This window comes from Gastrolobium bilobum, unplaced genomic scaffold (assembly GCF_033153095.1).
Source record: "Gastrolobium bilobum isolate Gb01-03AN ecotype WA unplaced genomic scaffold, APGP_CSIRO_Gbil_v1 utg11969, whole genome shotgun sequence".
Taxonomy (NCBI): domain Eukaryota; kingdom Viridiplantae; phylum Streptophyta; class Magnoliopsida; order Fabales; family Fabaceae; genus Gastrolobium; species Gastrolobium bilobum.
The window spans coordinates 414,666-438,949 of record NW_026898204.1 but is presented as its reverse complement, the minus strand read 5'-3'; the positions used below and the strand labels follow the sequence as shown (position 1 = coordinate 438,949).

Below are 24,284 nucleotides of genomic sequence, written 5' to 3'. Positions count from 1 at the left end.
CCTTTTGGTAGAAGATTCAAACTTGGAGAGTTAGATATGCATAATTTAATGCACTGTCATGGAACTGTTGGAGTTACAAATGGTTGAACAAGGAAGGAACTGAACAAGCAGTCAACTCATATGTATACATCAAAATTACCAAAACAGACAAAAGGTTGTAGAAAGCATATGTAGCTTTGGATTCTAGCTTAAGAGAAAAAAAATCATGGGAGGAACTTTCTTCATTGGTGAATTTAATAGGAGTTGCACACTCATTTTCTTTTGTCTTGTGGGCTCAGCCTATTAACTTTTGTGCTATTGAAAAGCTACTTTCTTTTTTCTTCCTCTTTTTTTTACCTCTTTTATGTTGTTCTGATATCATTTGTTCTTCTGTCTATGATACTGATAAAGGGGTTTCCTAACATTCAATTCTAGGTTAGCAAATCATCCTTTCCCTTTTACAGCAGTCCCCAGTTCATTCATTATACATGGGTATAGTTTGAAAGCTTCTGATTTTTATTTAAAAAAAAAAAAAAATTTAACTTGTTGGTTGTTGATCAGCAATTGGGTATGCAAATGGTGAATTTTGGCCAAATCCTTTTTTGGGGTTGGTTGATTTGGTCCTATGAGGTGTGAGGTTCTCAGTTCTGAAAAATCATGATTTTAGAATTGTGTTATGAACTTCAAAGTAAGCAAATGTTGAATAATGTTAAAAAGTTGATAAGGGAGGACTTAGAACTTGCCATGTTTTGTTTTCTTAAGGTTGTTTTCATATGTTATATATGAATGCCAGGTACATGGGTATAGCTGATGCATTGCATCTCAAGAGGTAACTTGAAGTGCTTATTTTTATGTTTTATGCTTCATGTTGATGATGTTTCAGGAGAGTATCAAGTTGGATGTTCCAGTATGAGAGCTAAAAGTTTGATAAGTAAGAGGAAGTTTAGCATTAGGTGGAGATTGAGAAAGATGATCAAGTGCATGTGTTCAAGGGAACAGTTAAGAGTAGATGAAATAAGTTGCTCATCAGAGTCACTAGCAACCAGGGACTATTCAGCAAGTGGCCAATCATCCCGTCCTGGTGAAATCGAAACGAAGGTGGACAATAGAAACATTGAAGAAGCAGAGTCATCTCTTCGTGAAAGTGGTTATTTAAACTATGAGGTTAGATGAAAATTTTCTTTTGCCTTTTATTGGTTGCATGCATTTAATGAAAAAATTGCACCCTCATAAGCACTTTGATCCTACAATCGAGTTCTCTGGTATATGTAATTATCTGCTTTTCTATCATTTTTTCTTCTTCTTTTTATCCCTTTTCCGAGATTTTTATGCTTCCATCTTAGGCTATAGTAAATGCTCTTTTTGGGGTAAGAAAATAGGACCTTATCCCAGTATTTGATTTTATTGATACTTAAGACTCTTCATTTAAGATGAAGCTAAATGACATTTTCCTCATAGGAAGCTAGAGCCTTGTTAGGAAGACTTGAGTATCAGAAAGGTAATATCGAAGCTGCACTTCATGTATTTGATGGAATAGATATTGCTGCTATCATTCCCAAGATGAAAATTTCTATATCTAGAAGATGTGATCTCAATAGACTCCGTTCACAAAGTGATGCAGTGCCTCCTATGTCGATGCCTGCTGTTAGTTTACTTCTTGAAGCTGTTTTTCTCAAGGCTAAATCATTGCACACTCTTGGAAGGTTTCAAGGTGCTTATTTAATATTATTCTTAATTCTTTTTTAACTATGTCCATGCATATCATCTTAGTTATCTTGAACTATATCTTCAAAGCCAGAGGTTTCTGTAGAGTTTCTTAAATCTTTTGAAGGATTCCAAGTTCACTCAATTAGTTTGCAGTCTATGATTTTGTTTGTGAATGTAATTTATTCATTTGCAGATGCTGCTAGATCATGCAAGATTATTTTAGACACTGTTGAATCTGCATTACCAGAAGGCTGGCCTGAGAACTTTGTTTCAAACTGTAAATTGCAAGAGACCCTAACAAATGCTGTAGAACTGCTCCCAGAGTTGTGGAAACTTGCTGGCTCTCCTCAAGATGTTATCTCATCATTTAGGCGAGCTTTGCTTTATAATTGGAATCTTGACATTGAAGCCAAAGCAAGGATGCAAAAGGAATTTGCTATGTTTCTTTTGTACAGTGGTTGTGAAGCAAGCCCTCCTGCTCTCCGCTCTCAGTTGGATGGTTCCTTTGTGCCAAGAAACAACATAGAAGAGGCTGTTCTTATGCTTATTATTCTGATAAGAAAATCTGTTCTTGGAAGCATTGCATGGGACCCTTCTATTATTGATCACCTTTCTTTTGCTCTAAGTGTTTCTGGGGAGTTCATGACTCTGGCTCAACAGGTTGAGGAATTGCTTCCAGAAATCATGGAGAGAAAAGAAAGATATTACACTCTAGCTCTTTGTTACTGTGGGGAAGGTCAGCATATGATTGCTTTGGATCTTTTGAGGAACTTTTTGAATAATAGAAAGAACTCAAACTGCATACCGGAATTACTTCTAGCTTCAAAAATTTGTGCAGAAAACATGGTTTGTGTTGAAGATGGAATCAAATATTCTTGTAAAGCCATTTCTCAGTTGTATGGAAAATGCATGCAAATGGAAGCTATTGCAAATTGCTTACTAGGTGTTCTACTGTCATCAAAATCAAGGTCAGTTGCTTCTGAATCAGAGAAGGTTTTGTTGCAATCTGAAGCACTGAGTGCTCTAAAAGCTGCTGAGAGAATGATGAGGGAAAGTGATCCATACATTGTCCTTCATCTTTGTCTAGAATATGCTGAGCAGAGGAAGTTGAGCATTGCTTTTTATCATGCAAAGGAACTGATTAAGCTTGAAGGTGGATCTAGTATTAGTGGATATATACTACTAGCACGGATTTTATCAGCTCAAAAAAAGTTTGTAGAGGCAGAGATTGTTGTTGATACTGCTCTAGATCAAAGTGGAAAATGGGATCAAGGAGAATTGTTGAGAACTAAAGCTAAACTGCGGATTGCGCAGGGAAAATTAAAGAATGCAGTGGAGACATATACTTTTCTTCTTGCTGTTCTTCAAGTCCAAAATAAAAGTTTAGGCATTGCAAATAAGGTTGTAAAAGTATGCATCACTGATATATGTAGAATATATTACTTTGATTCTTTAGAACTCAAACTATTAATTGGAAAGGAAGCTTAGAAGCTTCACTTTTAACTCTACCTTTTAATATATTAATTTTCTGCCTTCTCTTTTGTACAGAGGAAGGGAAACCGTGACAGAAGATTGGAAATGGAAATATGGCTTGATTTGGCCAACGTCTACACAGCCTTATCACAGTGGCATGATGCTGAAGTTTGTCTTGCAAAATCTCAGGCTATTAATCCCTATTCTGCTTCTAGATGGCACTCCACAGGTATATTGCTCATCTTTTTTTGCTTCTTAATTCTCATTCAACATCAACCTTTATAGGTTCTATATATTTGTTCAGTTTCCATCTTCTCTTTTATCTTCGAAGATATAGATTCTAAGTTCTTAAGAAGTGGCTATAAATCTGATGGTATCTTAACAGAATCTACATTATTTTGTTAGAAATAATATAACAGGCCACAGCAGAAATGGAATCTGAACTTCATTGAAGCTTAACATTTTCTACATTTCAAACTTCGTTTGAATCCTTGAGTAACATTCTGTTAAGGTAGTTACTTACACTCTTCATGTAGCGAAACTCATAAGACAGGTTTTGGCAGGTTTACTTTTTGAAGCCAGAGGTCTTCATCAAGAAGCTTTGAAATCATTTAGAGAAGCATTAGATATGGAGCCAAACCATGTGCCAAGTTTGATATCCACAGCATGTGTCCTCAGACAGCTTGGTGGTCAATCATCTTCAATTGTTAGAAGCCTTCTCACTGATGCAATACGGCTTGACAGAACAAATGCATCTGCATGGTACAATCTTGGACTGCTCTTGAAAGCTGATTTAGGGACATCAACACTGGAAGCAGTTGAATGCTTTGAGGCAGCGGTTTTTCTTGAAGAATCTTCTCCCATTGAACCCTTTAGAGAACATCCAAGTCGTCGCGCTCAAACCATGCAAGTGTCAACAATGGTTGCAGATCTTGCGTGTGGTTAGGAATTAAGATTTGATGTTAAGTTCACCAATGAAGTAGACTTCTTCTTAATCCTACCTACTTAAGAGATGATAAATTGATAACGTTCAATCTATATATACAATTATGGAACCAAGAAAAACAATAGATATAAAATTATATAATAAATTGAGGTCGTCTGGAATCATTGCATATGATAACTAACTAAACGACAAACTATGTAATCTAATAACCTCGAACAGAGATGATGACCTCCAAATTTCTTTTGGTCACCAGCTCAAAATCTAACCACGAATAATAAAAGTGAAGAAAAATCTTCTGATTTATGTCTAAAATCAAATACATCCTTCATCTTGTAACCAAGAAAAAAATCCATCATCAGATCATAGGCAACTCCAAGTATACTACTATTTTGTTTTGTTTTTTTTCCCAAGTTGACACGAATCAATTAAGCTTTATTCACACCAAATTTTCAGAATCTTAAATATTGTTCACCGAAGCATGTTAACACAACCAATCATTAAATTAACCCATTCATTCACCATTATGCAATACTAAGTTAGCGCTCAATTTGGAATTGCTTTTGTAAACCTGGCCCTAGATAGAGGGGGAGCAGTATGCTCTACTCCACTCCACTGTCACCATGTCCAAGCAGAGACAATGCGCTGCCGTGTGACATGCTTTGGTTCTTTCATACTCTACTAGAACAGAACCTGGTTCAAATACATGATCACAATCATCAAGTTCAAATACATCATCACAATTATTACCTTCCTCATCGACGCCCTTATTTAGACCAGCTAATTCCGTCCCTATACTGGCATTAAGCTCAGAAACGCCTTCGGCAAACATTAGACCGTGTTACCATCCAAAATCTTGTTTGTATCCAGGCCAATGCCATCACTATCAGCAACCTATTTTCAATGTCTCACATGATACTTGGCGTATATTCATGCATGTCTCGGCTTAGTATAACATACATTGAACGAAATGTCTGACATCATTCCTTGGTGTAATATTCGTGTTGTATTGGAAACTATAAGATAAAGTAGAACCTACACATTGAATCCATTTATATATTTTTTGTCTGTCTCGTTGAGAAATCAGATATGAAATAGAAGCATCTGAACCAATCACCTTTTTTTCATGTGCCGATAAAACGTAGAAAGCAGTACAAGAACCATGAAGATTCATGTTCAAGATTCTGTTCAAAAGAAAAATGATAACGAAGACGAATCCAACTGATACAGGTTACAACTACAAACATTTCAGTCACCACCCCACCCGAACTTGAGCGAACGTCTCCAAAGGCAAGACTAAAATAGTGCATATAATGCACTAATCCCATAGTATGTACATCAGATCCCTCTACTTAAATAAACTGGCCCTTTGGTCCTTCACCGCATGTTTTCTCTGCGCCGGACATACCTTGTTCTATCATTGTATCTTGGCCTGTCTTGATGCCTTTGAGGCTGTGGCTCCACCCGTCTCTGTCTTTCAGGTGGTCTCTGGACGATCTCTCCATTCACAAATAATTCAGCTGCACCAATGTACATTTGAAATAATTATAAACCTGAGTCAACGTATTATACGAAAACAGGGGCTACTGATAACCAAGAACAATAGGAACAAAGGTTTAAAAAGAAAATTTCACAATTGCAAAAGTTTGGAGACCCATGTACTGTATAAGCAGCCTAAGCCCTAGCCTTTGCCCAATGACCCTACTGATTCTGTTATCAGCAACTGTCAGATTCTCTCTCTTATATATTCACCTCACCAAAACTGTTAGCTGCTGACTTACCCCCACCCGGAGCCTGACAAATTGAGTTGCTTGCCCCTCTATACCTTTTATTCTAGAATATAGTACAGTCGGGAGCCATAGCCAACAAACGGAAATGAAAGATAATAAAGAAACTATAAAATGCTCAATCACAGCATCAAGAAAAAACAAGGACCAAGAATTATTGCTAAATTGCATTGGGAGCAACAATTTATATTAATTGTGAATTACAATTAAAAAAACTTGAACACTACTGGCATGAAGAGTGTCAGATAATTCCATGTATGAACTCAATTTGATTTGTAACTCCATAAGTTAGGGAAACAACAGAACAGCAGGAGGGAAATTCTATGTCAGTCCATTAGCATTCACAGCTAGACATTACCCAGAGAGAGTTCTTAGACTTGCCAAGATGGACTGCTACTGATAAAAACATTTTCTATGCAATTGGCATACGCTCAAATGAGTGTGGACTAGAACAAGAACAATATGATAATTGATTTCTTTTTCACAAGACATTCTTAGTACAAAAGATACAAGAGCCTTCTCTATCTACAGATGATAGCAAGTAGGTACCATCATTAACAAACATATGAAAATGTAACAAAGATCAGAAAACTGAAAAATATTCAATAGCTGCATAAAGAGAAAACACAAACAAGGACTAACAATTGTGGCTAAATAGCATCGGCAATAAAAATGTTATAACTGAACTGTCAAATTGGACTAGAATAACTGAAACCCTAATTTATCAAGAAAAAAGAGGGACACTATTGGCCTGGAGAAGAGGCAATGTCATGGAATTTATGTATCAACTCCAATGATTCTGCAACTCCATTATTAGTGGAACAACAGAACAGGAGGAGAGAAATTCTATCTCGGTCCATTAGCATTCAAAGCTAAGCATTACTCAGATAGAGTTATTAGCTTTGCCAAGATGGACCTGCTATTAAGCACATTCTTTATCACTGGCGTGTTCTCTCACGAGCTTGTGACTAGAACAAGAATAAGAGCCCGTTTGGATGGGCTTTTTTTCAAAAAAAAGAAGGAAGTGTTTCTCACTACAAATTAGTATTTGGATGTTTGCTTAAAAAGAGAGACACTATTGGCCTGGAGAAGAGGCAATGTCATGGAATTTATGTATCAACTCCAATGATTCTGCAACTCCATTATTAATGGAACAACAGAACAGGAGGAGAGAAATTCTATCTCAGTCCATTAGCATTCAAAGCTAAGCATTACTCGGATAGAGTTATTAGCTTTGCCAAGATGGACCTGCTATTAATCACATTCTTTATCACTGGCGTATTCTCTCACGAGCTTGTGACTAGAACAAGAATAAGAGCCCGTTTGGATGGGCTTTTTTTCAAGGAAAAAAAGAAGTGTTTCTCACTACAAATTAGTATTTGGATGTTTGCTTAAAAATAAAAAAAGTCACAAAAGCCAAAAACCTGCTTTTTTTGGAAGCTAAAAATTTTTGCTTCTAAAAAAAGTAGAAGTCAAAAGCCAAATATTTTTTTCAAAATCTAAATAACTTAAGCTTTTGTAAAAAGTACTTCTAAAATAAGCAAGGCATAAAAAGTCCTTTTTCCAGAAGCTCATCCAAACGGACCATAATATGACAATCATTTTCTTTACACAAGACAATGACATTCCAAATATACATGATAAAACACAGGAGTCTTCTAAGTGTGCACATCAATGCAAGTTTGCAGCATCAGTAACTATCAAATGAAAATGTAATATAATGATAAGTAAAATGCTCGATCTTAGGATCAAGACAAAACAATCACCACAAACTATTGCTAAATAGCATAGGCAATAAATTATAAAAAATCCAAAGCTAAAATAAAACGTAAATTATCAAAAACAAAGAAAACTCACACAATCGGCTCAAAAAAGGGGTGATATAATTCTATGTATCAAACTCCAATTATTCTAAACCTCACGAATTTGTGAAGCAACAGACCAGGATAAGAGGGAATTTTTATGCGAGTCCATTAGCATTCAAAGCTAGCCATTACCCATTGAGAGTTATTAACTTTGCCAAGATGGACCGCTGATAAAGGGGAAAAAAAAGAAAATAAGGGAAACCTCACAACCTATATAAAACATAGTAAATGGCAGCTAATTCAACCCCCCCCCCCCCCAGGTCTGCAACTCAGAATGCTTTATAGATAATTTCCATAAAGTTTCAAACGGGATGCAATCCTGTCATGGGGAATAGAACAAGTTTCCAGAATATACACACATTGATGAGGACAAGCTAAAAAGAATGTGGCAGATGCAAATTACAATTATTAATTCATACCAGTGGCAATACATTTCCATAAAGAACAGCTAAGCATTATAAGCTACACATCTTGTATGACAGATAATCCAGCTTTTTCAAGATGGACTAACAGTCTGACATTGTTGAGAAAATAAACAAAACAAATAAAAATGGAAATATCAAGGTTCATGCCACATTTCCCAAAGGATACGGGTTTGTCAAACAGACAACATATAATATGTATTTACTGCATAATATTATAGTGATTAAAATATTATGGATTAGAAGCCCACCAAAATAATTAGATGATGTTTATGATTCCATTTCTTAAGGAGAATCACAGTTTGGTAACATAGAGATGTAAACATCACCAATCATTGCAACAAAAACACAAATGGTGGCATCAACGCCAGAAAAACCCAAGTTAGTTGCAGAAATCAATCTCCATTATAGTTAAAAAGACAAAAAAAAAAAAAAAGATAATAAAGCTAGCAAAGCGTTAAATCCTCACCCCCATAGTCCTTGTGTTCAGGATCAACATATGAATCCGGGAGGACAAATAGAACTCCAGGCAACCCTACTCAAAGAGAAATGAAAAGAGAGAACACAAAACGTAAGAAAAGAAAAGCAATAAATCATCCATTAAAACGCCTCCATTAAATAACAGATACCTTCCAGCTTATTAGATGTCTCCTCATCAATCTCACACCCAAATCCAAAGTACCTCTCACAAGAAATATTGTAAATCTTCTTCTTAGCTTCCTCTTCACTGAATAACAACCAAATAAAAAAAAGGCAAAAGCCAAAATCAGTCACTCACAAGCGAAAACCACAAAGTGTTCTGAAAAGTGTCCGACATTGAAGATGTTTAACCTTCCAAGAACTTTGGCAAGGGTTTGCACATAACAATCGATCATCTGCTGCTTGGTGGCACCCTCGCCGCCGGGCTTGTCCATGACGATGAGCCAGTGCTCATAGTCGCAGCCGGGGAAGAGCGGAGCCATTTCGGTGGGTGGCCTGTCGCTGAACGAGGAACCCGAGTTCAGCGGCGAGTACGTCGAATCACCGGCCCGGTTAACTCGGCACCGGATCCCGCCGAACCGAGCGGGGGGAGGTAGGAGGAGCGCATGGGAGAGAGGGAAGAGTAATCGACGGGGAACGATGAGAGACGAAAGTGATGAAGGAGGCTTCGCTAAAGTGGAGACACTCCGCATCGTAAGGAACGCAGAGAATCGAGCAAAGCAAGAAGAAAAAGCTCTTGCCATTGTCTGTCAGATGACGATTAGGGTTTTTGAGGAGTCGAGGGTTTTTTAAGATTAGGGTTCACATCCATATTTATACACAGCGAAAAGTGTTCATTTCTACCTGTCTAATGAAATGATAATTTATGTCATTTAAATTAACAAATATCAAATCTTTATACATACGAGGAAGGATATATTTACAACCTTTTTTTTTTTTCACAACCTCTTACAACCATATATCATAACTGTTGATTGGCGGAAATCAACGGTTATGATATATGGTTGTAAGAGGTTGTAAAAAAAAGTTGTAAGTATAACATCTCCCTATACATATTGTTTTTGTCATTTTAAATAATATAAAGTTATGTCATTTTAAGAGAGACATATACACAATGAATTATTTTTTATTTAAAATTTAAATTAAAAAAAATCACCCATTTTCTCTCCCATAAAAGTGTTCGTCATTTTAAATGACATAAAGTTATGTCATTTTAGGAGAGAGATAGACACAAAAAATTATTTTTTATTTAAAATTTAGGCTTTAATGTTTCTAGAGTGAATGTAGATAAGTTATCTACATTCGCACCCAAAACGACGTCGTTTTGGGTTGAAAAATTAAAAAATTATAATGAAAAAGACTATTACAACTCTGAAATAAATTATAATTATAAAAATATCTTGATTTTCGCCTCAAAACGTCGTCGTTTTGGGCTCACTGTAGATAAGTTATCTACATTGACGGTAGGAAAAGCGAACCCTAAAATTTAAAATAAAATAAAACACATATTCTCTCTTTAATGATTTCCATTTCTTGTGTCTATCTCTCTTCTAAAATGTCAAACATCAAATCGATTTATAAATAAAAAACTAATTTAATATTACATATATACCCTTTTCGTTAAACAAGTAAATAAATACCCTAGGTATCCTTCTTTTTCAAAGAACCACTCTCGCTATACGTTCAAACCCATCATCACCCACCGGACACCGGCGTTACGACAACCACAGTTGGAGAGGGATGCGTCGACCAATGAAGAGGGTGGATTTCTGCAGAGGGAAGAAGGTGGAGGTTTGCAGCAAAGAAGATGGGTTTGTTGGTTCGTATTACGAGGCAACCCTTGTGTCCCACCTTCCCAATGGCCTCTGCGTCGTGCGCTACACGAACCTTCTCGAAGACGACGAATCTCAGCCTCTCACTGAGACCCTTTATCAGAAGGAGCTTCGCCCGTTGCCGCCCAGGGTCCAGGGTTCTGCGTTTTCCCTGTACCAGAAAGTCGATGTTTTCGACAACGATGGTTGGTGGGTTGGTGAGATCACTGGGAGAAGGATAAGTGATTCTCACTACTATGTGTATTTTACTACCACCAATGAAGAGATAGCGTATCCCTATTCTCAGATCAGGGTTCATCATGATTGGGTTAATGGGGATTGGCTTTTGTCCAATTGATCAATGCTCTTGTGTGTGTTTTCTTTTTTCTTTTTTCTCATTCATCTATACACCACATGGGTCTGTAACTATGTTTTAGTGGCCCTTGTAATTTTTTGTACCAATTGGTAGTAATAGTAATAATGGTCTCCTTCTGCTTTCTTTGGCTATTTCATGGTTCCTTTTTCCCTTTCTTTGCTCGTGTTTGAATGACTTGTTTTTTTGGCGGTTCTTTTACTGTTATTCGGTTTCTTGAAAACTTCCAAGAGAAAAACGTGCCATTGGTTTCTTAATTGGTTAATTCTAATTTATGCATGTTATATATAGATTTTAAGTTTGTTTATGTATTTGGAGACTCCAAGCTGGTTGATTGTGGCTCCCTGTAGTGGTGTTAACTCTGCATCTGGTGGCATTCTTCCTATAACTGGATCTACAAAAGTGGGGATTACTCGTATCTGCTTTACAACAATGCTTTACTTTTCTCATTTAATTGCATGTTTTAGCCCAAACAATAAAAAAGAAAATACTTGAATTTCTGTTAGGACAAAATAAAATACGCTTCGAAGACAGTTATCAATTCACAAATCAAAAAGAGATAAAAAAAAAAAAAGAGGGAGTGAGAAAACCTGCGGTACTTGTTCTGTATCATTCTAGTCATAGATTCATGCTAGATAAGATAGGACATTATTAAATCTTGAGAGAAAAAAAAGATGGGGATATTCCAATTAGGAGTGATGGAGCTAAATGAACAGCTAATATGAAGATTAAGTTATAACAAAGGATTGCAAACTAGATGGGTAAACGTCTTATATAGATCTGACACACATGATTACCATAAGTAGTTTTCATGCTGAACTGAATTTATAGTTAATTCAGGTACACAATGACTAGTGCAATAATTGTGTTGTCCAGAAGGGGACTACCAACATGGAAGGACAGATTGAACTGCTTAATCAGACAATAAATGATTACATGCCACACCATTTCTGATCTGCTGAGGAAAACTCTAAATACTTGTCAAAGTCTGTATTTGCCAAAGTCTATATCAGCAATCTCCTCATATCAGAACTTCAAAAATGTACTATTAATTTCTAAAGCTTCTATTGCACTAAAGTCACATTCTATTTATGACTTGATTTGTTAACCTTGCATTGGTGTTTGGTGGTGTGACCTTTTAATCTAGGAATTATACAATTTGGGTACAAGGATGATTATTGGGTTTGAAATTTTGGTCCTATAGGATGTCACATAGTGAATAGTGATGGTTGGTCGAGATAAACGGAAAAGGGGGAGTTTAAATGAACTAAAAAGGACTTGATTTCCCTATTCAATGGCAAACTCTATTACAAGCTCATAGAATTGTCGTCCACATTTGAGGGGAGAAACTTCTTTCTTCCCAAAACTTTCAGGCTTATCTACGATATGGTGGAATACCCTTATAAATACCGTAAGGCTTCGAATGCATTGAAAGACTACCTTATGAAATCAAAGCAACAGAAATACTCTAGCTGGGTTGATTATCTTCAATTATAGTATATATTAATTGGAAAACTTAAATTTTTTTAACATTTATCTTTTTTCAGTGTTTTCTTTTTAGAGATCTTGCTGATACAAAATATCCCTATTGTATAGTAGATGAAAATGGAGGAATTTTATGTGTTCCTGGGAAGAAGGCATGCAAAAGGAGGGATCTGCACCTATTTTGGGATGAATTTCATCTTACTAAGAAAGCTAACCATTTAATAGCATCAATTTTTCTTGAATGATTCAATGATTTGCTTACCTATAACCTTTCAGAAACTTGAGGGAGCAACAGTTACTGTGTCGGGACACTTGCAGAATATACTTTTGAGCGTTTGTTCTCTTTTTATCCAATCAATAATAGTTACAAATTTCCATTACTTTCATGAGCAATTGATTCTCAGTTCATGTTTCATCCCCCTCCTCTCCCCCTCTTCCGTTTCCGCTTTTTTTTTTTTTCTCCCTTTTTTTATGTGCTGATGTAATACCTCAGCCAAACTAAACAAACTTCCCTTAAATCCTTCCTTTATGTGTGCACCTTTGATTTTACAACATTTGGTTTTACAACACTATCATTTTTGCAGCTATGCATATGTAAGCATTTTCTCAAAACAAAATGAACACAAAGGTGGAAGTATGCATAATAAATAAAATATCATAATATACTAATATTTGGAAAAATAGAATACCTGGATGAAGTGAACCTTGATATGTGCATGCTAGAATCTTTCTCTCAATAACCTACATCCAATAGAACAGCCTTTGTCGACTCATAGAACTTAACCCTCGTATCAGTGGTATGTAAAGACTAGAGAGGAACCTAATAGTGTGTCTAATAGATTCATTTATCATAGAGTCCAGTCAAATACTACCAATAGATGTTTGAAGTGCAACTTATCATATTAGTTAAATTGAAATATCTATTAACTTGATTAATTTAAAAATATAAAATTAATTAATTAATATTTCCCGCGTATAGAAAAATTTCTTGTAGCATTAAGATTGTTCCATTTTCTGTTCAGAAATAAATAGATAGATTGGTTGTTTCTCAAAGGCCCAACAGGCCAAGACAGCCGCACTAAAGTTTCAAAGTCCACATAAATCTCTCATTTCTTATTTACGTTGAGTGAAACTGAAATTGATTTCACGATAAATATCCCCATCGCTTTATAGCCTCGAAGAAATTACTATGCCTAGACCAAATTGTGGATCAACAAGCCCATCTTGTCTTCAAACACTTAAATCAAATTTGACTTAAATCCAAAACTAAGTTTTATATCAAGCTAAAGCTTAGGATGTATATTTATGATGAAAATGTTAGCAACACATTCTTTTCAATATACTATATGTTATTTTGTGAATTTTATATGAGTCTTATTTTATAAGGAGTGGGCTAGTAAATGATACATGAAAATCATGCAATAATAAAAATGTATATTGAAAAGAATATGTTATTAACATTTCTCGTTTTAGATTGGGTTGAAATTCAAAACCCCATGCCCACAGAATTAAGAAGATGAATTGTTAAGCTTATGTTTATATTATGGGTTTGCATGATAATCATTCTATTCCATAACACTCTTTTTGAAAAGAAACAATTTTTTTCTATTTCTATGCCTTGGAACAGTGTGTTTAATAACACAACAAATAATATAATAAAAAATAATTCCTATTAAATATAAAAAAAATTTGGATCATCATTTTCCTTTCCGTATGGGTCAGTGTGGGAGGCTCTAAGGCCGAACTCTTAAATTGGAGCCTGAAGCCTTTTTATTAAACGAACTTTTATACAGATCCAACTCTAATTTCAATAAATAATTTTACACATATAAACTCAGACCTTCACAAGTCGAGCCCAATCACCAAACACCATTTACCACCGCTAATTGCTAATTACAACACTTAAAAAAATGGCATGCGCGTGCCTTAGACCGCTTAAAGAAGAATCAATATTAGTGTCAAAGTCATAATTCTATGGTTTGCAGGGCAAAAAATATTGAAAATCAAAATAGCCAAAGTCTAAGTTCCAACCTCTGCTCGGTCTCGAGCGTTGAGCCAGGCTCGGCTAATTGTAGCCCATTCAACCATTCTTTCAGTTTAATTTATTAAAGTGATAAGGTTATTGGAAAGTGCACATCGCCAATTAAGCTAATTTAATCAAGTATAGTCTGATCCAAATCAAATTATATGATAGATTGATTAAAAAATTTGGAAAACCAAGATGTTATTTTCTTAATTCCATTAGGTAATCATGAAACGTGTGAGTCAATAGAAGTATCAAATAAAATATTATGTCCCGAAAAATTTATAAACTCTTTTTCAACTACTAATGATAAATTACTAATTGCTTGTTTGGATGATCAACTGTGGCTGCTTATGGCATATGTTAACTTAAGCTTGTAGGTGTGACTATGAGCTGGTTTTTGTTCGTCTGTGATATTCATGTTCTTATAATATTGATGACTAATTGTCTTTCATAACTTTAAATATTTTGCATGATATGTTGTGTGAGTGACAGTTGATTAGTTGAGATTTGAGAAGCAAGTATTGTGTTAATGTGTTTCAACTTTCAAGTTTTTGCAAAGCTGTTTTTCATGTTTAGTTGAGGAAAAAAAAATTATCGGAAAAAAATAATTTCTGAGAATATGATAAAAAAAAATTCCGAGTAAGTTAGATGTTTGATAGACCAAGATTTTTTCGAGAATGTTGAGTTAATTTTACTTATGTTGTGTGTTAATTTTTCCACCACATGGAAAAAATTAATAATTTCACCCTATTAATAGTAATCTTCTATAACAATTTTATATGGAAAAACAAATGATGGAATTTTTTTTTTCTCAACTATACTTTTACTTCACCTCCTATCAAACACAGACAAATAATTTTTTCACCCCATTTTTTTAAAAATATTTTTTTTTCCACCTCCTACCAAACACTCCTTAAGTAGTGTCGGTTTGCTGGAAAACTAAGCATGTGAATGATAAGTGTAACCTTTTCATATATACTAATATACATATGCCTATAAGTATGTTGCTCTGGCATTGTATATTGTAACAGTGATCCATTTGTCACTTTTTAAAAAAAAATTACTCAACTATCACGTGAATAGTAAAATTTTCTAAAATGTCACGCGTACAAGTTAGCTACATCAGATAGTGAACTTCATTTGCTAACGTGTCATATTTTTTGTGGCCACCTAATTCGCTACTGGTACTAGTGAACTTGTAATAAAAAATGCAAATCTCCTATGAACAAAAATAGAACACGTGTCAATCTCTCTCAAATTTATTGTACCTTCTAACTAACTATAAGAGAGAATGATAGACACAGTGCACGTGTTTTTGCTATTCAATATCATCTTCAATTACTTTATGGCAAATGCTTTTGGTATTTTCATATTTTTTATTATTTTTATTTCACATTAAATACCAAATGCATTTGTCATTCTATCTCATTATTCGTTAGAAGGTACAACAAATTTAGAAAAGGCTAACACGTATCTTATTTTTGTTCAAATCACCTAATTCGCTAATACCAATAACAAACTAGGTTGTTATGTTAGCAAACGAAGTTCGCGCTATAATGAATTTGTCGCGTGACATTTTTAAAATTTTTATTGTTCACATGTTAATTAGATAAAAAAAATTTGTAAAAATATGGGAAAATGGTTATTGTTCCTTGTTTAGTGTTAATTTTTTAGAAAACTGAATTTATCTTCTTTATTCACATTTTGGAAATCAGTGACCTAAACATTGCAAAGGTTGGACTTTTAAGTAAATTCGTGCTCGTATCTTGGTTCAAGGATGAGACATGTCAGACTATTGTTGCTCAGGACTGCATTTGTTGGAGTTATTTCTGAGTGGTAGCCTGATAGGTACTAGTTTGTTTGTGCTTGCTATTTTATTTTATTTTGTACATCAATTGACTTAAACAGAAGAAAATGAATCCATTGATCTTTTGTTGCATAGATTAGCCGTATAATGATAGGAACTCTTAGTCTTAGGGGCAGGTAATATTTTGCGATGTCACGTTGGTCTTAATGGCTGTTGGGAACTTTGCAAACACAGTACAGACTCTGATGGCAAAGTTAAGACTTTTGTTCAGATTAGAGTTTTTTGCACTCGGTTCAGTTTTGACCTCAATGCAAGCCAGTGATAATTTTGGCTTTGTTGTAGCGTCAGTCATTTAATGAGTCTAAGCATTTAATGAAGACAGCCAGAATCACTGACGAAATTTAATATCACAAAAAAAAAAATTCTGCCTAAAATTGCAAGACTACAAGATAGCTACACAAAATAAATGACAATGACCACAGAAGTCAGAGCTTCGATAGACATGCAAGTGGATATATATGATCAAACATGTCCACAGGGAAATCATTGAAGAAAGAAACTGTCACTGTGGGACAAGAGACATAATATCTACACCAAAAGCCAGGAAAATAGTTTGTAACAAGAGACATAAGAAAATAGTTTTGTCCCAAAAATTTAATTTGGAACAACAAACTTAAGGTATTTAAGTTTAGAATAAAAAAGACCCTGATAAATATGGATTTAATTTGTAGCAATATATGCGGCAGCTAGCGATTCTGCCATGTGATAAATTTTTCTGACAAGCTTGGAAAAGGAATCTCATCACGTCGAATATGTTCTGTTCTAGATAACTCATGCTCCTTTTGCCTATAAGGATATATGTGTTGTTATGGTTTAAAGCGGGGAATTATACGCATATGCTGTGACTGGATACTACTTTGTTAAAAAATTAATTCATTCTCAGGAACATTTAGTTAACCTAGCTAATCCATATATTGATTGGAGCATAAGTGTTAAAATCATAGGTTTCTTGCCGACAAGATGTGAAGTGTTAAGTGCATAACACATAATCAATACAATGTGAAAAGCAATTCTCGTTTGATCTTGTATTTGTGAGAAGTTGATCTTGTCTTTGTCAGAAGCACATCCTATTTCTCTCATTTTCGAATAAAGTTGAAAAGACCACACATATCTATCATTTCACTACCCAACCTTGGACCAGAAAGCTTGCACTTTCATTTTGGTTTTTCACAGCTTTTCCCCCCTGAACAGTGCCAATCTGTTTAATTAATAGATAATTTATTCCGCTCTATTCATTAAAAATTGTGAAGGAGCACAGTTAATAAATATGCGATATACAGTTTGATACAATGTTATTAAAATTGTCCCGGTCATTTATCAGACCAAGATATTGAATCATTGATTTAACTAGTGGGTCACTCCCGATAATTATATGCAATTTTATAATTTATATGTTATTGGTGTCTTGCTTGTCACTCTCTTACTCTCACTTTCTCATGTTGACTAATAAAAATAATTATTAAAATTACCTATGTGGGACCGAGGCATAGAATAATTGTCAATTGAGTGTAAAGTAAAGACAGTGCCATGTAGACCCTGATATTTTTTTTTATTGTTCGTCTAAAAAAGGTCTATAATATAATTAAAGTATGTCATAAATTTCAACCCCTGATATTCAAAAATAAACTATTATATTACTCGATCTCAAAGAATTGTACTGTGTTCCAATAGTATTTCTATTGGTTATCCAACTTTCGGATCTTTAATCTGAATTTTATATATAGAAAAGTAATGGGAATTAGACATATGTATGGGAGGAAGCCGAATCATCCGTCATTTATTTTTTGTAACTTAAATTAAATTAAATTTTTAATTTGAGAGGGAAAAAAGGAACTTAAATAGAATCTAGCACTTAACAATTTCTAAGCACCAAATGATGCTAGGCATTTGTGTTGTGTGGTGCTTTTTTTATTTTATTTTCATTTTCTACCTACCAATCCCTCATTTTTATAGACACAATTTTTATCTTCAAAATTAAGTTTTAAAAATTAGACTAGATCAAGTTAACCGATTGAATCAATTAGTCGATTATGTTTTTATTCAAACATGATTTAATTGTAAATTTAATTAATTAAATCAATCAAAACATGATTCAAAAGTCTCACCATTAAAGTATCTTATTACATTGTGAAAACACCATCCATTATTGCAACTTGCGAGAGAAGACATTGAAGTCTTCACTTGGGACCAAGGCTATGTTATGCATACGACTTTTTTTTAGTGACTTGTTTCTTGGATTGGTAAGCATGTGGAATTGTTATTTCCAAAAGTCCAAAGCACGTGTGGCATATTTGATAAGATGCAACACTTATTGCTTAAATCCCACTTTCAAAGGTTTTTACGAAGGTAACAAAAAGAGGAAAAAAAGATTAGGTACAAAAGCAGATTCTGGTTCTTTTAGGTACAAATCCAATTGTTTATGCAGTGTGACTATGAAGGACGGACGGCTACCACTTTGCGGCGCCAGGTTTAATCGAATTATCCACGGGGACATTTTGTCATAGATTAAAAGAAGCGTTATTTAAATATAAATAAAAACTATTTTATTATTATTATGATAATTTTTTTAATTTTATTTTTTTATTATTCAACTTTTTAGTTTTATTTTTGGATTTTCTCTATTTTCTATTTTACTATTTCCTTATTTTTCATTTTTATAATCTTTTAATTTTTAATAACAATCAAAGTATATTATTTTTAAGAAATTTTCAAAAAATAAAAAAATTTATTATCAAAATATGTTTTATTGAAATTGTATTATTTGGTGCATTGAGCTTTGCCAAAAGAGAAAGGATAAAACTAATTCCTCCAAGCAAACTCTTGAGAGCTCTATTGGCTGAGCTACCATTGGGAGTTTGTAATATAGTTTTTTTAGTATAAGTGTATAACTACAAAAAATATAACGGGAATACATGATTTCTAATAATATTCTACTTTTCTTTCTCATGCCTTTAAGTCTTTAAATACTCCTCCGTGTAGATTTTTCCAATACCTACTTTTGTGATTCATTCTCCCTTAAATTTTTTTTTTTAATAATATTATAATTAATTTTATTCAATATATATATATATATAGCAAATGATATATTCTATTTAATTTATTTTAATAACATTTACAAAAACTGCGTAAATTTTGTTTATAAGCACGAGATAAAATAATAAATTTTGACTTTGATTAATATATAATGTCTTTAAAAATAATATTTAAAATGTACTAAACATAGAGATATAAAATTATTTTGTAAAATAAATTAATTCAAACATACAATAATTATTTATCTATTAAATTAAAAACTTATAATCATAAATATTTAAAATTTAAATAGCCCGTGAAATAGGATAAGTGGACAACTACTTCATAATTATTTATCCTCCTATAGCTTGCATATGGACATGTGAAACTTGTTAACAATTCAAGCAACTAGACAACTAGCTAGTTCAAAATTATTTGTCCACCGTATAGATTGCATTTTTAGCATTGCATAGTAGCAATATATATGGACCTATGAATCTTATTAACAATTAAAGCTCTTATCGCCCACAAGGCATGAAAACAGATCATGTTATGTCAGATTTCATTTTGCCTTAAATGAATTATGTTTGATTTAAGGGTTTTATGTTTATTATTTTACATAACATAACTCCACTTTTCTACACACACATTAAAGAGGTGGGGTCCACATATTTTTCTTTTTCTTTTATCATTCCACTTTTTCTCTCTCCATTATTGTGTGTGTTGGAAAACCCACTTATATCATGTCACATAACATTAAAAAAAACCCTTGATTTAGAGCTCTTTTTAGCGTTGTGCATTAGTTTGAAAACTTATTTGAATTGAAGACATGATTGCAGCAATTCAGGGCTTTAAATAAGTAAACAAACCCTTAATTAAATAGGTCAATGGGTCTATGACCCAATGTAAGCTAGTAAGCCTAGGCCTTAAAATAAACTAATGAAACTAGGCCTTGACTTTAATTATATGAAATATACATAAGCTGATTTGTCAAGTCATATATATATATATATATATATATATATATATATATATATATATATATATATATAATCGGTTCACCGTTTCGCAATTAATTTAATTTAGGATAGATTTTAGAATTAAGACTTTAAACCTCTCTTAAAGATGATACTGGGAAGGTCAAGCCATATTTTAAAAACTTAATTTTTAGTCAATTTCATTAAATAAATTTTTTAAATAATTTAAATTTGACTTGTTTATTAAATGGATTAAATAAAGTAAGGCTTAACTTTTTCTTTCTTTCTTTTAAAAAAAAAAGATTTTTGAGAATATTGCTAAAGTTGTAAGTCATTGATGGGGTATTTAGGGTTGGCAAAACGAGTCCACCTGGCTCGCCCCGGCTAACCCACATGCAACCCGAAAAAAAGGAGCTCGGTTAAGGTTGGCTCGGAAAAAAAACGAGTCAGAAAACTCAACCCAACCCGACCCAAGTCGGGTTAGGATTGGCTTGCGATTTGGCTCAAAAATATGGCTTGTGGGTTGGCATGAAAAAATAGCTCGTGAGTTAGCTCGCGGGTTGGCTCGAAAATTCTTTGTGGGTTGGCTCGTTTTCAGCCTATTTAAATGACTCTGTAGTATTAATGCACCAGCTATGTGCCTTCCATCAGCTTAAACAAAGGGTTACAAAATGAGAAATAAAAACAAAATATTCTAGTTTCGAATTTTCTTCATAACAAATTTGCATCAAATCAACAAACAATCAGAACCACTTTCTACCAAATGGGTAAGATATTGAACCAAACAGAGTCAACACAGCCTAACAATATAAAAATGGCAGGGATGTGAGAAGATAAAAGACTTAGATTTAGAGAAAGAAGAAAACTGATGACAGCATGTGTGGGTTTTGTCCATTTTTGTATATTATATTTTGTATTTTTTTATAAAATAAAAAAAAATTCAACCCGTGAGCTGGCCCATTTGACTCGCGGATTGACTCGTTTTTTCACGAGCTGGTTCGGGTCGGGTTAGCAGCTCATTTTTACCAACCCAATCCAGCTCATTTTTTGCGAGTTACGGGTTGACTCGTTTTTGCCCACCCTAACCAAGAATATTGTTGATGGAATTGAGAAGCAAGAGTGTCTTAATTATTAAAATTCTAAATCCGGATTATTTAGATCTCATGCTTTGGATCTACGACGGGAACTTTGAACTTTTCATAAGGGAGCGCTTTTTTTGTATATGATGTACCAATATCGGTACTAAAAAAGGAGAATTTTTAGGATTTTATGAGAAATACTTAAAATGATATGGATTAAAATATAAGAAAAGTTTTTATTTTTGAAAAAAGAAGAAGGAAAAAGTGTGTATTATTTTAAAAGATGTAAAATTGTGTCATATTAAGTGAAAGAAAGAGATAGATAAAGGAAGAGAGAGAGTGGACAAAAAAATATAAAGGTGTGGATCCCTACTCTTTACGAGAATCAAAGATATAAATTATGTCATTTTAAAAAACAAATATTTTTTTTTAAAAAACATATACCCACTTAAATACATCCGACACATTTCAGAAATTTTCCTTGTAAGGATGTTCTATGATTGAAAAGATGTTACTTTTCATTGAAGTGATCCTACAACCTTTTCTATAGTGCATTGTTGTGGGTGAACAATTTTATCCCAGAGCAAATTTTTTTTTTTTTTAATTTTACATAGAGCTATGTTAGAAATAGAGGCGTTTACGGGGAAAAAAATTTATTCTTTTTTTAATAAATAATTACCAATGAATTGCTGTGTTGAACCTAATTATAAATATAATTCACTCATCCATACCTAAATTAGGTGTGACTATTCACACCTAAGTTAGTTGTGACTCACAAGGCTTTCACGCCTAATTTAGGCATGACTTGTTTTGTGTTGACATGTGGCACAAAAAATTAACAGTTTAACCGTAAAACTTCATAAGACCATAACTTTTCACTTGGGTATCCGAATAAGATAAATTTTTTTTTATTCCACATAACTTTTTGAGATTTACGCAACCTCATTTGACATATTTTATCTCTAAAAAACGTAGTTCAAATTTGCAACAATAGTACCATACGAGCGTTTAAACGCAGAAGCCTCCGAGTTCTTTCCGAATCAACATCAAACACAATTTTCTGTCTACTAGAACCTCTCTATCCCTATCCTATGGCTGTATTCTTATCACTGCGAATAGAGACTTTATCTTTTAAGTTGTGGTTTGAAATTAAAGATGGTACCAAAATGGATCAGTCCATCTATAAATAAAGATACTTAATGTCATATTAAAATATATACTTTTTACCAAGTGTTTGTAAAAAAAAAAAAAGTGTACAAGCTACAAGCTTTGGAGATTGTGATATGGAATACAAACTTGATGCTTGGAATAAAGATGAGAAACGAGGAAAATTTTGAGGCAGAAAACGGATAAGTGACAAATGAGGCCGAAATCCACTCATTTAAGGGTTCCTGGCCGACATATACTCATGTATCTGGGGTGGATACTCGAGTATCATGTTACATGCTCGGATAAATAATTCAAAGCATGATGAACATCTTCAACCAGGACAATATACTCGGATATATATGTTATATACTTGAGTATAATTTTAGATTAACGATCAAACAAAGACAAATTGATGTTATGTTTAAGGAAAGAATCAATTTTTTTAAATAATTTAAAAATGTAGATGAAGTGATAATTTTTAATTAATTAAAAAGCAAATGGTCAAGTAGCCTAAATGTGATGATGGGAAAACAATTAACAGCATTTTGGTCCAGAACAAACATCGGAATCTGGATTCTACGCTTCCTAAAATGGAAGCATATATTCATTTGTTGACGAATGTCCATGTATTTTGCATCTGGTTTGTCTACAGACAATGTATAAGGAAAAAAAATGCATTTTGTTTTATAGGATTGGATTAATTTTCAAACCGAATGGTATCTCTTATTTTTCTAGTTTGATTGGGATAGTTTTTCCACAGTTCGGATCATGTAAGCTAAGACCTTGGAGGAAATTATGATTTGTACTTTAGTCATTGGTTGCAAATTTTGAAATTTTTCAACCGTCAATATATGGGTACGACTGTCAAAATCTTTTTATATTTAAATATGAGATACGTTATCATTTTATCTATTTTTTTATGCTTATCTTAGTTATCATTTTTCAATATTATTAGATTAAAATCTCAACTAATTTTTATTTTTTTCTTTTAAAATTCTGATCTAATGATATTAAAAATGGGTAGGCATGAAAAAATAAAATAATTAATCTCTTTAAATATTGCGTTGGAAGACGGAGATTTCGCAAAGTAACAAAAAAATATGAAAAGGACAAAAACAGGTTCATAGAATTATAATAAAAATCTGTCATAATTAGGAAAATATGAAAATTAAGTATTTATTTTTAACAAATTATTTAATACTTATTTTTGGTTGTGCATAATGATCCTCAAGTTATTGTTGTAGTTAATTTTTTTTATTCCTTTAAATAAAATTTGCCTAATGGACTAGAAGCTCCACCGATAACAACACTTTCCTACTTTTTTTACTTTTTAAGCATTAAAACAATTTAAAAAAATATAAATCACTAATTAATATCCTTAATATACTCGCTAACAAATTTTATTTAACAATATCAAATCCTTGACATCAAAGGTTTCAGGTTTAGTAAGAATATTAATTAAGAATTATCAACTAAGCACCGGTATAATTTTGTTTCAAAATTAATATTAAATTGATAAACTAATTCAAACTAGAAAAGAAAAGAAAAACAACATGTGCTAAAATTTCTGAATGAGCTTCTCCACAACATCATCGAGAACTCAGACATGGATTTCTTCGGATGAAATTTCAAAATGCCCCACAATTATGATGTTTTTGTGGAAAATCCTTGTGGTTCCCAAAATTTTCTATTTAGATTGGCAGATTCTGCTGGCTGAGAGTTTTGAACCATCGAAAGTGTTTTATTTTCATCATAGATTCGAAGAAAAACAGTGAAATGATAAACAAAGTCAACAAAATAAAGAATCTGCATGTCCAAATACATGAAGCTTCATAACTTTATCCAAAGT

The 24,284-nt window shown here is 33.3% G+C and overlaps 3 protein-coding genes across 3 annotated transcripts; 2 read left to right on the top strand and 1 right to left on the bottom strand.

The window, feature by feature from the left end:
* The first annotated feature begins 874 nt into the window (after positions 1-874).
* LOC133313839 (protein NPGR2-like) lies at positions 875-4,213 on the top strand. Its single transcript, XM_061515250.1, has 5 exons — positions 875-1,143; positions 1,438-1,690; positions 1,880-3,087; positions 3,235-3,388; positions 3,723-4,213. Exons 1-5 carry the CDS (start codon positions 889-891, stop codon positions 4,103-4,105), a joined length of 2,253 nt encoding a protein of 750 aa, XP_061371234.1. The 5' UTR covers positions 875-888; the 3' UTR covers positions 4,106-4,213.
* Positions 4,214-5,207: 994 nt separating this feature from the next.
* Positions 5,208-9,493, bottom strand: LOC133313827 (multiple organellar RNA editing factor 6, mitochondrial-like). Its single transcript, XM_061515229.1, is given in 5 exon segments — positions 5,208-5,569; positions 5,572-5,622; positions 8,646-8,711; positions 8,806-8,903; positions 9,008-9,493. Coding segments are annotated over 5 exon segments (657 nt in total). The 5' UTR covers positions 9,400-9,493; the 3' UTR covers positions 5,208-5,519.
* An 848-nt stretch (positions 9,494-10,341) lies between these two features.
* Positions 10,342-10,954, top strand: LOC133313846 (protein AGENET DOMAIN (AGD)-CONTAINING P1-like). The gene has a single exon (XM_061515259.1). It carries the CDS (start codon positions 10,397-10,399, stop codon positions 10,823-10,825), a length of 429 nt encoding a protein of 142 aa, XP_061371243.1. The 5' UTR covers positions 10,342-10,396; the 3' UTR covers positions 10,826-10,954.
* The last annotated feature ends 13,330 nt before the right edge of the window (positions 10,955-24,284 follow it).